This window comes from Sordaria macrospora, chromosome 2 (genome assembly GCF_033870435.1).
Source record: "Sordaria macrospora chromosome 2, complete sequence".
In the NCBI taxonomy this organism is placed as follows: domain Eukaryota; kingdom Fungi; phylum Ascomycota; class Sordariomycetes; order Sordariales; family Sordariaceae; genus Sordaria; species Sordaria macrospora.
In genome coordinates this window covers 4,861,645-4,876,536 of record NC_089372.1, presented here as the reverse complement: position 1 = coordinate 4,876,536, position 14,892 = coordinate 4,861,645, and the positions used below count along the sequence as shown (strand labels likewise).

Below are 14,892 nucleotides of genomic sequence, written 5' to 3'. Positions count from 1 at the left end.
AGACTCGCGCCGATGCCTGGCACACAGGGCTCGGTACGTACCAACCTTCTTTGGTATAAGAAGGCCTTAAGGCTCGACCTTCTCATTGAGGTTGAAAGGATCAACAAGGCCTTCGAGACCAAAGTAGTTTATCAGCTGAATTGAACTACTGTTCCAAGCCCAGAATACTGCCCTTGTCACACTACCTGTGACGAACCGTTACAAGCACAGGAGTATTATCGCTGGGATAGAACAATAGAGTAACAGTGTAGTAGCCAAAAGGTACTGGTAGATTGTGATAGCTATTGCTTGCTGAAGAACCGGTAACAAGAGGCCGGGGAAGGCCTTCTTTTATACCGGTCTTCATGGACCCGATATACTGGACCCGTGGACCCGAACCTTCGTCTCGGGTCCGATCTGATTGGTCGGCTAGTCTAGTCTCCATGATTGGATCGTAACACTACCGACTCTCGCATCAACAATGCAACCGCTGTACTGCGCGGCCTAATCTACCTACTTGGTGTCCAGCAGCCATCTATTCTCTCACACGTGCGGAGTGAGTACGACCGTGCAGGCGAGGGCCTCTTCAAAGATGCAAATACGTGGGACGCCCTGTCGAGACTCTTCACCAATATCCTACAAGACTCAAGCCTCCGAACGACCTACCTCATCATCGACGCGCTTGACGAGTGCATAACAACAGACCTGCTACAGCTTCTCGACTTGATTGCTCAGCAAACATCATCTGAATCTCGAGTCAAGTGGATCGTCTCAAGCCGTAATTGGCCGCAAATTGAGGAACGGTTAGAGAAAGCCACAGATAAAGTGAAGGTCTCCCTGGAGCTGAATGCGGAATCCGTCGCAGCGGCTGTCAATGCATTTATCCTGTACAAGGTGGATGACCTAGCAGAGCTGAAGAAGTATGGTCCAAAGACAAAGAAGACCGTTCAGGACTACCTGTGCTCCAACGCGCAGGACACGTTCCTCTGGGTGGCGTTGGTCTGCCAAGTACTTGCAGGCCCGGAGGTTAAGAAATGGCGTACCGAAGAAATGCTACGCAAATTTCCGCCCGGGCTGGATGCTCTATATGCGCGGATGAGAGAGAACATGAGCCGGTCCGAGGATTCCGATTACTGCAAGCGCATTCTTGCTGTTGTTGCAATTGTTTGCCGGCCAATCAGCCTTCAAGAACTAACCACTCTTGTCGAGGTGCCCGATGTTATTTGCGACGACCTTGAATCTCTAAAAGAGATTATAGGGCTTTGCGGTTCATTTCTAACGCTACGAGAACAAACTATTTATTTTGTCCATCAATCAGCCAAGGACTTTTTACTTGGCAATGCATCTGATAAAGCCGGCAACCAAGCTTCTCAGGAGGCGTTCAAGTGGATTTTTCCTGCTGGAAAAGAAGATGTGAACTATACCATCTTCTTGAGGTCACTTGATGCCATGTCTAAAATACTGCGACGCAACATACACGGCTTAAGGGCACCGGGATTTCCGAGTGACAAGGTCCAAGTACCGGATCCGGATCCGCTAGCGACGGTGCGGTACTCGTGCGCCTACTGGGTTGATCACTTGTGTGACTTGATTTCTGACACGAACACAAACCGAAATGATCTTTTACAGGACAACGGGGTTGTCTATACATTCCTCAAGACGAAGTACCTTTACTGGCTGGAAGCTCTAAGTCTACTCCAAGCTATGCCTGCGGGCGTTGTTGCTATTAGAAAGCTCGAGAGCCTACTAGTAAGTACAAGTCTTACTCCGCACTAGGAACTAGTTTAACTAAAGATACAGGGAGGTAATGATCAGTCGCAGTTGTCAAAGCTTGTTTGGGATGCTTACCGGTTTGCTCTATCTTATAAGTCAATAATAGAGCAAGCTCCACTTCAAGCATACATATCAGCGCTTGTATTTGCTCCAAGCAGGAGCTTGATAAAGAGAAATTTCAAAGGAGAAGAACCTGAATGGATTCAAACGAAGCCGGCTGTGGAATTGGACTGGAATGCCTGCCTCCAAACCCTCGAAGGCCATAGCGGCTGCGTTGATTCAGTGGCCTTCTCGCCGGATGGCCAGCGGCTGGCGTCCGGTTCGAGAGACAAAACGATCAAGATCTGGGATCCGGCGTCGGGGAGCTGCCTCCAAACCCTTGAAGGCCATAGCGACTGGGTTAGCTCAGTGGCCTTCTCGCCGGATGGCCAGCGGCTGGCGTCCGGTTCGTGGGACAAAACGATCAAGATCTAGGATCCGGCGTCGGGGAGCTGCCTCCAAACGATTCCTACTACTACTAGTATAACCGATATCTCGTTTGATCCTACCAATCGCTACCTACGTACCAACGTTGGACATATTAAAACAGTTACAGAAACTACCGAAAGCCAAGTTGTACTAGATAACTCAAAAAGCCATAGCTATAACTTGGGACAGGATAAGTCTTGGATTACTTGCAACGGCCAGAACGTACTTTGGCTACCACCAAATTACCGACCGTCTCGGTGTTATGTCCAGGGACAGATGATATCCTTCATCTGCGCATCGGGACAGATTTAGCTTATTGGCGTCTCGCAAGATATATAATTTATTTCATTTCGTTCTCAATTCTTGTCTCTTTATTTCTTTTTTCTAGCGTGCCACCAGAAGGGTCTGGGAGGACAGGTAAATTTGTAAGAATTTTGTACATTCTGGTACCTTCTACTGTTGTCAAGATGACGTATTCTATTATGAAGAAGCAAGACTGTTCCATCCTTGACTCTCCTTTTGCAGGTGCCTGTGCGATCCAGATGCCACGGGATTAACCCGTGACTGCCCAATCTTCACCGGGTTAGCCTGTGACATTGTCGCACTGCACGTCCGGGCTCTCTTGGCCGACTGCGCCGTCGTGGAGGGCGGTGGCGGGACGCAAAGGGTGTCCGGCAGAGGAGTAACCGGCGTCATGACCGGCGGCGTTGGTTGGGGGACCCCAGGGGGCGAAGGCGTAGACATTTCATAGTTATGGTTGTTGGGATATCGACCGTGAAAGCGGCGATTTGGGTAGCGTTAAGGATTTGCGGGCAACCAAGCGTTAGCACTAACACTTGGCGCCAAGACCTTTGTTGCGAGAGGAAGATGGGACTGTGGGCAATGTCCGTGCGACATAACGAGCTCAGTATGTTTGGGAGTAGGGGCCGTAATTGATGCGGTAGAATCAATGCGGTAGAATCAATGCGGTAGAATCAACTGAAAAGAATGGATATGCAGTGAATGCAGTGAGAATGTGATAGAAGTGTGCTTGTTTGGTTCAGTCGGAAATCTGAAGGTAAAGACGCGATTTATATACTGAGGCCCTTCTGATGTTCACCAAAACTAATCACACCTCCCAATTAAAAGTATCAAGTATATAGAGTAGGTGTCGGGGGTAAATGGCAGGGGTAAGTACCTTGTGTAGTATATGTCTAGCCTACTCAGCTGGGCTTGGCGTAAGTGGAACGGTGCACTCGACGGCAAAGGCAATGGGAAACGGTTCTCGAAACGGGAGCGGCGTTTTCAGCTGAGTCATCCAAATCCCTGTCAAAAAATGACTCCCATAGAAAAGCCACCCCTCAGTGCTCATATTTATGGGAGCGGGAAGGACAGGAAACGGTTCTTTTAATCACGTGGTAGGGTCGAAAAACTGAACCACCAGCTCCCATATTCATATCGTTCGGACGGAGGCAAGACGGTACGTGGGGAGGCGGCGCTAAAAAGATGAATGTGATTGGGCGGATTATGAGCAAAGTAGACCGTCCTGACACTGCCGCTAGACCTTTTACATAGCTAATACCAAGATTGCAGTTCCATACCAGTGTATAGGTTTTATGAACATGAAGGTAGGGACTGGAAAAATATATATATAGCAAGAGTCTTGGTACATCAACATGCTTTTGTAAGGTATGAAGATGTTGAGAAGATATAAGAGTGTTACTTGTCAACCAACCCTTGCAGCAACAACTACAATAACACGATCCAACGACATGAGGTTAACAGACGAAGCGTCAAGATAGAAGAAAGAAAAAAAAAGACAAAAAACACGCATACCAAAATAGCAACAAAATAATGAGGGTAAGAGAGCCAGAGGGAATCTAAAGATGGAAAAAGTGAAAAAAGAAATTCCCCTCGACCGGAATCGAGCCGGTGACCTTTCGGTATACAATTTAGACAATTACAGCCGAACGTGATAGCCAACTACACCACAAGGGGTTTTTGTTTGTTGAACTAGCGGCTCACTTCAAATTCTCAAGTAGCTGAAGCCAGGCCGTAGTATTTCGTGCGCGGTTTGTTTGTGGTCATGTGGGTGTTCACGACCACCAACGAACATGTCATTGTTGATTATGGATGGTTTTTTTCCCACGAGGTTTGAGTATTGAATTTTTCGGAAAACTATTTGTGGAGATAGCGGAGTGCAAGGATGATGACATGACAAGCTTTGAATGCTTAATTTGACGGGGAGATGGGGAGATGGGGACAATAAGACCTACTCTTCAGGGGGTTTGTGTTCTGTCCCGTTGAGAAGGCGAGGAAGAGTTGTAGGTAGACGATTGAAAACTAAGCGCTTTAAAGTTCATTGAGTTGACCAAGGGTACATGTTGACTTAAGTATGGTTTCTCAACATTCAAATTGCGGAGGGAAGGAAGGTGCAGTGTTGTCAGGACAGTCGTTCTTACCTATCTGTACCTCTACCTTTCAATCCAGGTTGATCTGTAAATGGGTTTATTAAGGATGGAGAAAGGGGGTTTCCAGCAGGCAGTCGACGAGGCCATCGCTTTCCGTCGTCTGAGATCAGTGGCGGTTGTTGCGAGCGGATATGTTGTCTCTTCACGGAATGAAATTTCAAACTCAGTTACCAACTCAATCCCAGCATTATCTCAAGTAAAGGTACTCCCACAGGGTCAGACTGGGGCGTTTCTAGCCCCGATGAGTATCTGAGTGAAGTTGAATGTTTAAAAAGGAATTGGCCAACAAATGACTCTGTCATTATTGATGGAAAACCTGATGAGCCAGACAAGAACAACACCCAAGGTACATCACCGGTGTGATAAACTACATAATCTTGAAAGAAATCTACCTAAAGGAGATAAATACCATCGCCATCCTTAAACAAGCCAAAAGCACAAATGTCACCCGTTACACCTGCCCCTCAGCAACAGTCTTTTCCCTCTCCTCGCCCTCAAGAGTAGCATCCTTCGCGCTATCATCAACATCCAACACCTTTTCCACCTCCTCTTTCTTTAACCCCTTGTCTTCACCCTCATCATCCTTTTCCTTCCCCGGTTTAGCCACACCGTCGTCCCCTTCCTTGCCCTTCTTATTACTCTTCTTGAACCCCTTAATCCACTTACTCTCCTTTCTCTCCCCATCCTTCTCCTTCTTCTTCTTAGCATCCCTCTCATTATCACTGACAATCTCCCATGGATTCGGTCTGATAACTTTCAACTTGACCATCTCCTTCTTTTCACTTTCCCCTTCCTTGCCATCTGGACCTTTGTCTCCATCTTCAGCGGCAGTGACATCTTGATCAACACGATAATAAACCCTCAACCCCACCACCGCCACCGCATTCCACGGGTTCTTCTCGAACTCCGCATTCAGGTCAACCGGTCCATTCATAGGCACATCTCTTCTGCCACCATGTCTCCCACGGGGATCCCGACCTCTGCCCCCAATCGGCGGACCCGGATACGGAGGACCAGGTTGCACCGGTTGCGGCTGGGGCGGCGGTGGTGGCAGGATAGCAGCCTGGTGACGGCCTTGATCCTGAAGCCTCCCGTTGCGACGAGCGTCGTCACGAATGTGCATGTCAAGTTCCCGGTCGGAAATGTCGGATATACTGGAGATGCTGTAGTCATCTTCTGAGTCAGAAGGGGAAGAAGACTCAGAAAAGCTATCGTCGTAGAAGCGGGGACCGGTGTTGCGACTTTGATGATGGGGGTCGTCGAAAAAGACATCGCGACGTGGTGGCGGCGGTAGTCCATTTCGTTGCCGAGCCCGACGAGACGAGGGTCCGGTGTCAATGGGTGGGTGCATTGGTGATCTTCCACGCAGTTGGGAGAGGGGTCTTTGCTGGCGGTGGTCGTGAATGTGGGGAGCCGAGAAGGGACGTTGGGGAGGAGGCATCGGTGGTTGGAGAGTGCGTTGCTCGGACGGGGCACGAAGATGAGGAGGAGGTGGTGGAGGCTGCCTCTGGTTGTCGATATCTTTTGGCTTTGGTTCTTGCCCCTGCTCCGTACCATTGTTGACACTGTCTCCGAGCATTAGCTCAAGCTCTTGTTTCAAGCTAGAGAAAAGATTAACAGCTGCCCAAAGCTTGGTCTCAATCTCCTTATTACGATTATTGTTTCTTTCATCTTCGTCTTGCGTTGGATGAGGTGATTGCGAATGTTGAGGAACGTCCTTCGGTGTCTTGTTGATCTCTGCTGATGACCCTGGCTGTATGCCGACTGGATTCTGCGTACTTGGTTCTTGTGCCTGCTCCGAGGATGGTTCAAAAAGGCTGGTGGAAGATTCACCACCACGCTGCTGTGTTGGAGCTGATTGAGGCGTCAGTACATCCGTCGAAGGGGCCTCTGGAGCCTTTTCATCCTTTGTAACAGGGCCGGGCAGTACAGGCTCTGGAAGACGGTCCGCTGCATCGACTTCGGGAGCACCCGTGCTGCTAACGGACGGAGTTGGCTGTCCGGCGTCTGTAGACGGCGCAGTATCTACTGCCGCGGGTACCATACGCTCGCCATCATGATGTAAGGCAGCACCAAGGCTGAAAGAATGATCTTTTGTCCCCGTTCTTTGCCCATTGATAGGAGCCTCGGATGTCTCTCCAGCCTGCTTCCTTTCTGCTTCTTCCCGTTTTTCCTTCTTCTTTTCCACCTTCGCCTTTCGTTTCTCGGCCTTCCTCTTCATCCTCTCCTTGTTTTTGTCCACCCGACGCTTCGTCCTTTCGCAGTTTTTCATGCGGTTGTAGTAGTTAATCTCCTTCTCCTCCATGATAGCCTTCCGCAAACTTTCTCGTTGCTTGTCCTTCTTCCGCTGTTCATGTGCCTCGCGAGCTGCTTTCTCCTCAAGACTTTCCTTGATCTTGGCTTTGCTATGCGCCAGATCATAGGAAAGCCCGATACGAAGCAGTTTCTCGCGATGGTGACGGGCATTATTCCGCACAACGTCCTCGGTAGGCAGAACCCACTCGTTGCGAGTGGCATCGATCTTGACGAGGACCAAGTATTCGCCAGCATCAAGATCCAGTTCCACGTTAATGGAGCGGTTCATACGAGAGGAGTGTTGCGTTCGTACTAGATAGTCGTCCTCCCCAGAACGATGCACGCGGAAGTTAAGCTCGAATCTGTACTGGCCCTCTAGCCCGCGGAAGTAGCGGTCATCAAGCTGGGAGAGGACGATGACCACCGGGCCGGGCTTTGCCAGTGCAAAGGCAAACTTGGTGTCATGATATTCTAGGGTCCATGGTACGAAGAGCGTGGTCCAGATGGAGGTAACTTTCCAGTCCGGTCCGAAGAGGCGTGTTCGATCAAAGGCCTGAAACTTGCGCAAGAAGTCCCTGTAGGAGATCCAAAATGCACCATCATCTCCGAACCGGTGATCTAGTTTCTGCAGCCATTCTGGTGTCCACTCCTTTGAACCATCACCTGTAGAGTTATGTTAGCCACTTTCTCAGCGCAAGGCTTCTGGAAGAAACTCACTCCAGGGCCCTGTCCACTCTCCTTTCCCCCAAGGGTTCTTCAACAAGAGGAGTCGCTCCCCGTCAATGTCCACCGCTTTCATGACAGAATAGGCATGCTGTTCCATAATCCCCTTTCTGTCACCGTAGCCGCGTCCCCTGGGCCCTTGTTGTCAGTATTTTGTATGCAAATAAAGAATCGGGAAACTCACCAGACCCCAGTCGAACATCCAAACAGAAATTGCTCATTGACCTTCATAAGCTCCTCCTTCCAGAAATGTTCCTTGTCAAGTATATCCGCAGTGTATAATCCAGAGGTCACACCGCCCGTGAGATCCTCGATACCTTCACCAGTGAAACCTCCCTCAATAGCTGCATAGTCTCCGTGGGCTTTGGCATAAGCCTTCTCGAGCAAAGGCAGCCAGGTTTCGTTCGGGTTCTCGCACTGCGCAAAGTAGAGTGCGCCGCTATTGGATTGGTAGGTTTTCCTATAAATTTCCTCAGAGTCTGGGCGATCCCTATCATCCCATAACACACGTTCCATGTGAAAACGATCTATAGCCTCATCATAGTCAGGCCTAGTGAGATAGAGCTATTGCAGCCGCGTCTGGTTAGCGAGATTCATCAAGCGCACTGGTAGAACAATGAATAATTTATCAACTCGCATTACCTTGTCATCAATGATTTCGCTGAACCACTCCCCATCCCGGTGAAAGACAAAGCCGTAGACACCAATGTCCTGGTCGTGAGCCACACAAATCCGTTCGATGAGTCCAGGCTTGTTGCTCATCGTGCACAATGCCGCCATGAGCCAGCAGTCACCGTCTCTGCCCTGGCGCACATCATTTGCGGAGGGACCTTCAATGTAGAACTTTGGGTCGTCAAAGATCTCGCCCACACGCTTTACTGATGCGGGCCGAAACTTGGACCCAGGCATCCGTCCTTGCGGGGACAATTGCGCGACTTCATCTCCCTTGGCGACTTTGGTTTGGGTCTTGATCTGGCACTTCGCTGGAGTGCCTGTGCCTTGGTCACGATCACCATAGTCTCTCCTGTGACGATGGGATCGCGACCGGGGGCGTGGTAGGTGGTTGTAGTCGGAATCTGAGTCGCTACTGGAGAATTCGATGATGTTCTCGTTACTAAGCGATTCGAGGCAATCGCGCCTACCCGTCTTCAAGTCGTACTCCAGGTCGAAATGCGGGTCTCTGTACTTCTGGTTGACACGACGGCATTCTTGAACGATCTTTTCCACCTTGGCCCTGCAGATAGCCGCGGCTTCTTCGAAGGATGCTTGCGCATTTGTACCACCTCCCACCTCCTTAGCTGACTTGCGCTTGGCAAGCCTCTCAGCGTACTCGTTCTTGGGGAGAACCGTAGTGGCTGCAGAATTTGTAAGCCTTCAGGCTCTCCAAATGCCGAGCTGAAAAATTTCGGGTAGGAATTGTAGGTGTACTTACCCTTTCCCGGGACTCTCGCGGTAAACTTTGTCCAGAAATCGTCGACCTTACTTTGCGGTGTCTTGTACTTATGGTGTTGACCCCAAAGTCCTCCGTGAGGTTGATAAACCGTCATTTCTGCCAGAACCGACCTCCCACCTGGTGTTGGTGATGGAGACCGTGACATCTTGGGCGCGTTGGGCTATTGGGCTCTGGATGAGTGTGAGGATGAGAAAGGGAGGTGTGGAAACTGAGATTTCACTCTTTCTCAGCTATCTCTGATCGGCCTGAGCAGTTCTTGTAGAAGAAAAAAAGAAGGAGAGAAGAAGCAAGCGTCAAACAGGCAGCAGCCTTGCCAGGCAATGTGGGCTATATATCTATCACCTGGCTTCCAGGCAAATCACCCTCATGCGCGGAGGGGAACACGGCAGAAAGCTGGTATCCAGCCCCGTCCATAGGCCGATTGGTCCATGTATACCTGCGGTTTGAGTGACACATAGAGCGGGGATAAGCCGCGCTGTTTCTGAATCCCGTCATTTTCCTAAAGGGTGCCTTCGACGTGCCCGTACGTACCTCACTTCCCGGTCTTCAGTCCTCAGCCCCCGGAACCAACCAACCGGTTCAAGACTAATCTGGAAAGGCATGCCCCTCGTTTCATGGTTGGCACCAACTCAATTTGTGAGAAAATAAACAGCGATTAGTATGTTCTTTGTCGGTTGCCGCCGACGCGATGGATGAGACAAAGGATATCGCATGCAAGTGGCCATGGCTGGGCAGGAGGTTTCGCGCTTGAGCAAGTTGGTGTTCCTGGAACAACCGTGAACAACAGATGAAGCCGCCACATCATTATCCGGGTGTGAGTGAGACAGTGACAACCCAACCCGTGCAACTTTGCAACCGGGAGCCGACTTAACAACATGGTAACAACAGCATGAAAAGAGAGAGACAAGCAGGAGGAAAGCAAGGATGAAAGCAGTAGTGTGAAAGTGATAATAGAGCAGAATCCAACGCCTCTCAGAGAGAGGATCGCGATCACCTTTTCTTTCCTGTCATGCCTGAACCAGTAGTATGGCGCTTCTCGTCTCTTTTCACTTCCCTTTGCTGTTTTTCCTTGCTCGGTTTCCACCGGCCGTGTCCTGGACACTTGCCCAGCATCTCGGTGTCTGTTACTGACTCCAGCACGTTACTGAATGCGATCTCAAAGCCTCTCTTCCATGGTGGTGGCCAGCTGTGCTTTGGGCTGTTATCTGTCAGAAAAAGCAGTGGCGCCCTGTCAATGACTTTGTAATGCTAGCGATTAGTAGTCGGTAAACCTGTTCTCCATCCTTCGGCATTAGTGCGAGGAAGGAATGTGGGCGGAGTGTGGGCGGTAGAACAGGTAGCGGTAGGTTTTCTCGGTGATACCATAAGACCACTGCAACACTACCAACCATTGACGGACAGGCTCACGGGAGGGTGGTGAACGGCGGGCTCAGCAAGCCAATGGCGATGCTTGGTGAAGGATGCATAGCCTGTCTGCAGAGCTTACTGTGAAGCTTTTGTGTGCATCTCCTGTTCTTGGCACTGAAGTCCGAGTGGAAGGGTTGGACACGGTTACAACACCGCAGCAGTCAACGTAAACGTGATGACCCGAGATGTATGTATCATCGACAGCGGTTGTTGGGGCTTGCGAACGCCGAGGATGCTCAGCGTAGTATATCCCCGGATAATCCTTTGCGGCTGTGCTGTGCTGAGCTCTGTTGAGCGATATTACTGCGGTGCTTTCGTTTGATGGTGCCACCATGGTTGGCATGGCTTGAATATATGGCAATAAGCTTGGAACAATGTGATTCTTGCCGGTGAAAAGGAAGGCATGATCGCTGGCTTCGTTGGTTGAAGAGGAAAAGGCGTGACAGGCTCAGCTAAATACGCTGCAAATGAAATGAAAATCTGAGTAAATAGAACCTTCCGAATGTCATCAGCGGCGTGGAATAAGTGATTTGGTGGTGATCGCGATTCGGTGCTGTTGTGGAAACAGTGGTTGTTGCATGACAAAGAAGGAACAACGAGGAATTTTAGAATGTGAGCAGGAAGATGCACGTCCCGCTGTACAGTAAATTCTACAGTTCAATTAAGTCCATAGCGCTACTCAGTGCTTGGTTGCAGCAGGCCGGTAGCATATTATGTAGCCACCAACGACCCTTTTATAAACTCCTGCACATGTTCCGAGCCCCATTGTCCATCGATTATCTACCTATCTCGCAGTTTTGACGACCGGACAGCGTTCAAATAGAACGAAATATGAAAATAGGTAGACAATAACACCACAATGTTAGTGAATGACCCTAGCAGTACCGGGCAAAAACTGACATATGAACGGGCAAAAGCTAGTATGTACAAGAAGAGTGAATCGTAGATGCTGTGCTCATCCCTATGACAAGATGTACTAAAATCAATTAACACACAAGAAACGTGAGTTACACCTCCACCAAGCAATATATGCCTTGAGCTGGACTAACCTTCCCCTTTACTCAAGTGGAAGATCCCTTTCCACTCAATGTCCGCTTCTCGCACTCAAGCTGGCAAAAGCATCTGGACTGTGCCTCCCGTTTGACCAATCCATCCCCAAGGCCATTACACTTTCCCTACTTGCGTTGTATGCCTTGGGTGCCGCCCCGTTCTGCTGCTGTCCCTGAGCCGGCCCTCCTGCGCTTATGAACGGGTTCTTGCTTCCCGCCATCTGGCTTCCTGCCCCTTGGTTTGGTGGCTGTTGCTGTTGCTGTTGCTGTTGCTGTTGCTGTTGCTGTTGCTGTTGCTGTTGCTGTTGCTGTTGCTGTTGCTGTTGCTGTTGAAACTGCTGCTGTTGGGGCTGTCCTTGTGGAGCATAGTTTCCGTTCGCCTGTCCAGCTTGTGCGGGTGCTTGCTGGCCGTGGGCCTGAGGCGGGTTTTGCTGTTGCGCCTGGGGTGGTTGGGGAGCAAGCTGTGGGTAGTTATACAGAGCCAAGATGGACGCATTGTCGGGTCGTTGAGGTTGATATTGTTGCTGATATTGCTGTTGCGGTTGATATTGCTGTTGTTGTTGCTGCTGCTGTGGTTGATATTGTTGTTGTGGGTTATATCTGCCTTGCTGCATCTGGGGCATCTGGGGCATCTGGGGCATCTGGGCGACCTGGGGGTTTTGCATCTGCATCTGTCCCTGAGCCTGGTACTGCGGTACCTGTCCCGTCATTTGTTGTGCAAGACCGTATTGTTGCTGAGGAACCTGTTGTTGCTGCTGCTGGGGCATTCCACCTGTTGCTTGGTTGAAGAAGGGATTATTTCCAGTCTGTTGCATGCTCAGAGGCGCGGGGGCCTGAGCTTGTCCGCCAGCGTAGAAGTTTTGCTGCGACTGTTCGGGTATTTGGGTGAGGGTAGGTGACTGCAACCTTGTCGGCGACTTGGCAAAAGGGTTGTTTGCATAGCTACCGGCGTAGCCTGTCGTGTTGATGGTCATTGGTTGCTGGGGCTGGAATTGATTCTGGGGCTGCTGCTGCTGCTGTTGCTGGAATTGGGTCTGAGACTGCTGCTGCTGTTGTTGGTTGTTGAAGAATGGGTTATAACCAGTAGCTTGCGACGTTAAGGGGAAAGTCTGGCTGCTGGCGAGAGCAATCGAGGGATAGTTCTGCTGAGCCGGTCCTGTCATCTGGGGTTGCTGGTATCCTGCCGGAGCATTCTGCTGCTGAGGAGCAAGCATTCCCCCTGTGTGGTGGGGGAAGAGCGGTTGAGAAGGAGGAGCAAGCGAGAGATTCTGGAAAGCTTGATCGAACGCGGACATGGCCTGTTGCTGTTGCGGTTGCTGCTGCTGAGGGGCCGTTTGCTGTGGTACGCCAAAAGGATTCGTCGTGGTCATGTTATAAGGGTTCCTATTTTGCAGTGTGCCTGTCGATTGAGAGGACAACGGCTGAGGGGGCAGTGGCGCATGGTCGAGCATGTCGAACGGGTTCATGCTGGCTGGGCTGATCGGTCGTCCACGAGCTGCGTCCTGGCTAGATGTCGATGGTGCCAAACTCTGGCTAGAGGCCGTGGGGGTTTGCTTCTTGTTCAGGTTGAGCGGTGTTTGAGCCTCCCTTCCCTCTCCCAGCCTAACCAACGCCTCGATAGCCTTTTCCAAAGACCCGCCAACCCCTTTAAGAACCATGGCATTCCTTTGTGCGTCCGTAAAGCCCATATCCCGCAGCTTCTGTAACTTGATTCCGGTTTCATCGGCGTCGTTGCTCTCGAATCGAACCGTTGCCCCAAAGCCTCCATTGGTCCGGGGGGATGCCGGACTCCGTGGCCCAGGAGAGGCCGACCTGCCCGTGTCGTGTTTCTTCTTTGAGCCAAGTGGGAATATGGAGGATGCCGACCTCAAGCCAAATCGACTGCCGGTTTTCGGGGGAAGCGGAGGGGGCGTTTCGTCGGAAGAGGTGCTGCCGGTGTTGTGCTTCTTGGCGCCCGCCAGGGATCGCTGCATGTATTTTTGACGAATGAATCTCTCCATCGCGGGATCTACCTCGTCGGCGTCGACCGGTATAGGTGGCTTTTTGTTGTCGGGATTGTAGGTCTTGTTGGAGGCAATATTGCCGACCTTTTTCATATTCTAGAGGGCGTGAAAAGTGTGAGCGTCCCTGCAGCGGAAATCGGCATGGGCATGGCGTATCTTGCATACCTCGACTTGCTCGTTGGACCAACTATCCATGCTCAAAGACTTGACCTTGGAGATGTGGGTGCCCAGCTTGCGGTGGATAGTGGCGCACCGCATGCAAAGGAAGATTCCCAACTGAAGAGCCGATGATTATTAGCAAGGTCGTGCGCGGCGCGGAAAGATCATGCGTGGCCGGACGGAGGATCGGGTATGGGGGCTGTTGTTTGTACGGATCACAACCACAAAGAGGGAGAATTATGTAGGTAGACGTACGCTCCATGATGCCCAGGCTGTGGTAGAAGATGGGTTAGTCGGTCGTCCGAGCTCTGAAGCGAAGGGCGGAAGGTGCGGCATGAAGCCATCGTGGAAGGTAATTGGGGGAACATACATGGATTCCGTGCTGAACAATCAGCACAAACATTGTTGCCGGGAGCTTGGGCGAGTTCGTGGAGAACCTTTTCGTTGCGCGCCTGTTGGCGCTTGCTCATTGTTCCCGACATGTCGCGCGAGAACGAGACCGGGCGGGACAGTTGGTTCGGGCTGCCCAGTGTTTGCGCGGAATGTGTCGATGGATTGTCCTGTTTCGGAACGGTTGGATTGTTCGGGTTGGCGATGGGTGTTGGGAGGTCGAGTCGGACGGGAAGTTGTGGTTTGGGATCGCAGTCGAAGTGCGAAGACGAGGTGAAGCGTGAAAGTGCTGTAAGGTAGGATTGCTTGGGATGGACCGGAAGGTTGGGACTCGGGAGCGAGCCGCTAAAACCAGTGGGCGTTCAGGCTGGTGGACAGGGTTACCATAGGTTGCCAGGGGTTGTGACGCCAATTGGGACCCAGTCTTGAAATGCGGAAAAGAGGTCGGACGGCGCGGCCGGTGTTTGTGTCCCCGTCTGGTGTGCTCGGCGCCCGGTGCCCAAGCGAAGATGGGCTCTACTGAACGGGCGGTAGGGGCGGTCCTTGGAAGGGAACGGTGAATATCAACAGCGGACTGCAGCTGCCTCTTTGTGTCTATGACGTTTGAGGTTTCCCCCATTCTTTTTTCATATCCATCCTATACTACATCTTTACCCAAAACAACCTGAATCCTCGTACCGAGAACTGGGTATCATGACGTTCACCTACACTACAGTACCACGACACTATCAGAGACTCACCCT

The 14,892-nt window shown here is 51.0% G+C and overlaps 2 protein-coding genes and 1 non-coding gene across 3 annotated transcripts; all 3 read right to left on the bottom strand.

Annotated features, from left to right (window-relative positions):
- Positions 1-4,108: 4,108 nt before the first annotated feature.
- On the bottom strand, positions 4,109-4,197 carry SMAC4_13289. Its single transcript is given in 2 exon segments — positions 4,109-4,144; positions 4,160-4,197. It is a non-coding gene; the product is annotated as a tRNA-Tyr (tRNA).
- Positions 4,198-4,792: 595 nt separating this feature from the next.
- On the bottom strand, positions 4,793-10,019 carry SMAC4_03222 (uncharacterized protein). The gene is made up of 5 exons (XM_066089907.1): positions 9,121-10,019; positions 8,331-9,043; positions 7,873-8,252; positions 7,683-7,819; positions 4,793-7,628 (listed from the first exon to the last, which is right to left on the bottom strand). Exons 1-5 carry the CDS (start codon positions 9,284-9,286, stop codon positions 5,122-5,124), a joined length of 3,903 nt encoding a protein of 1,300 aa, XP_065946229.1. The 5' UTR covers positions 9,287-10,019; the 3' UTR covers positions 4,793-5,121.
- Positions 10,020-11,632: 1,613 nt separating this feature from the next.
- Positions 11,633-14,241, bottom strand: SMAC4_03221 (uncharacterized protein; the record flags this gene model as incomplete). The annotated part of the gene is made up of 4 exons (XM_003349584.2): positions 11,633-13,696; positions 13,766-13,876; positions 14,015-14,031; positions 14,130-14,241. 4 exons carry the CDS (start codon positions 14,239-14,241, stop codon positions 11,633-11,635), a joined length of 2,304 nt encoding a protein of 767 aa, XP_003349632.2.
- Positions 14,242-14,892: the final 651 nt, after the last annotated feature.

Excerpts from the sequence above, each read along its gene's own strand:
- SMAC4_03222 (XM_066089907.1), bottom strand. The coding sequence starts at position 9,286 with ATGTCACGGTCTCCATCACCAACACCAGGTGGGAGGTCGGTTCTGGCA. Across the intron at positions 7,820-7,872 it reads GGATGTTCGACTGGGGTCTG|GGGACGCGGCTACGGTGACA; the intron begins GTGAGTTTCCCG and ends ACAAGGGCCCAG. Across the intron at positions 7,629-7,682 it reads AGAGTGGACAGGGCCCTGGA|GTGATGGTTCAAAGGAGTGG; the intron begins GTGAGTTTCTTC and ends ATAACTCTACAG.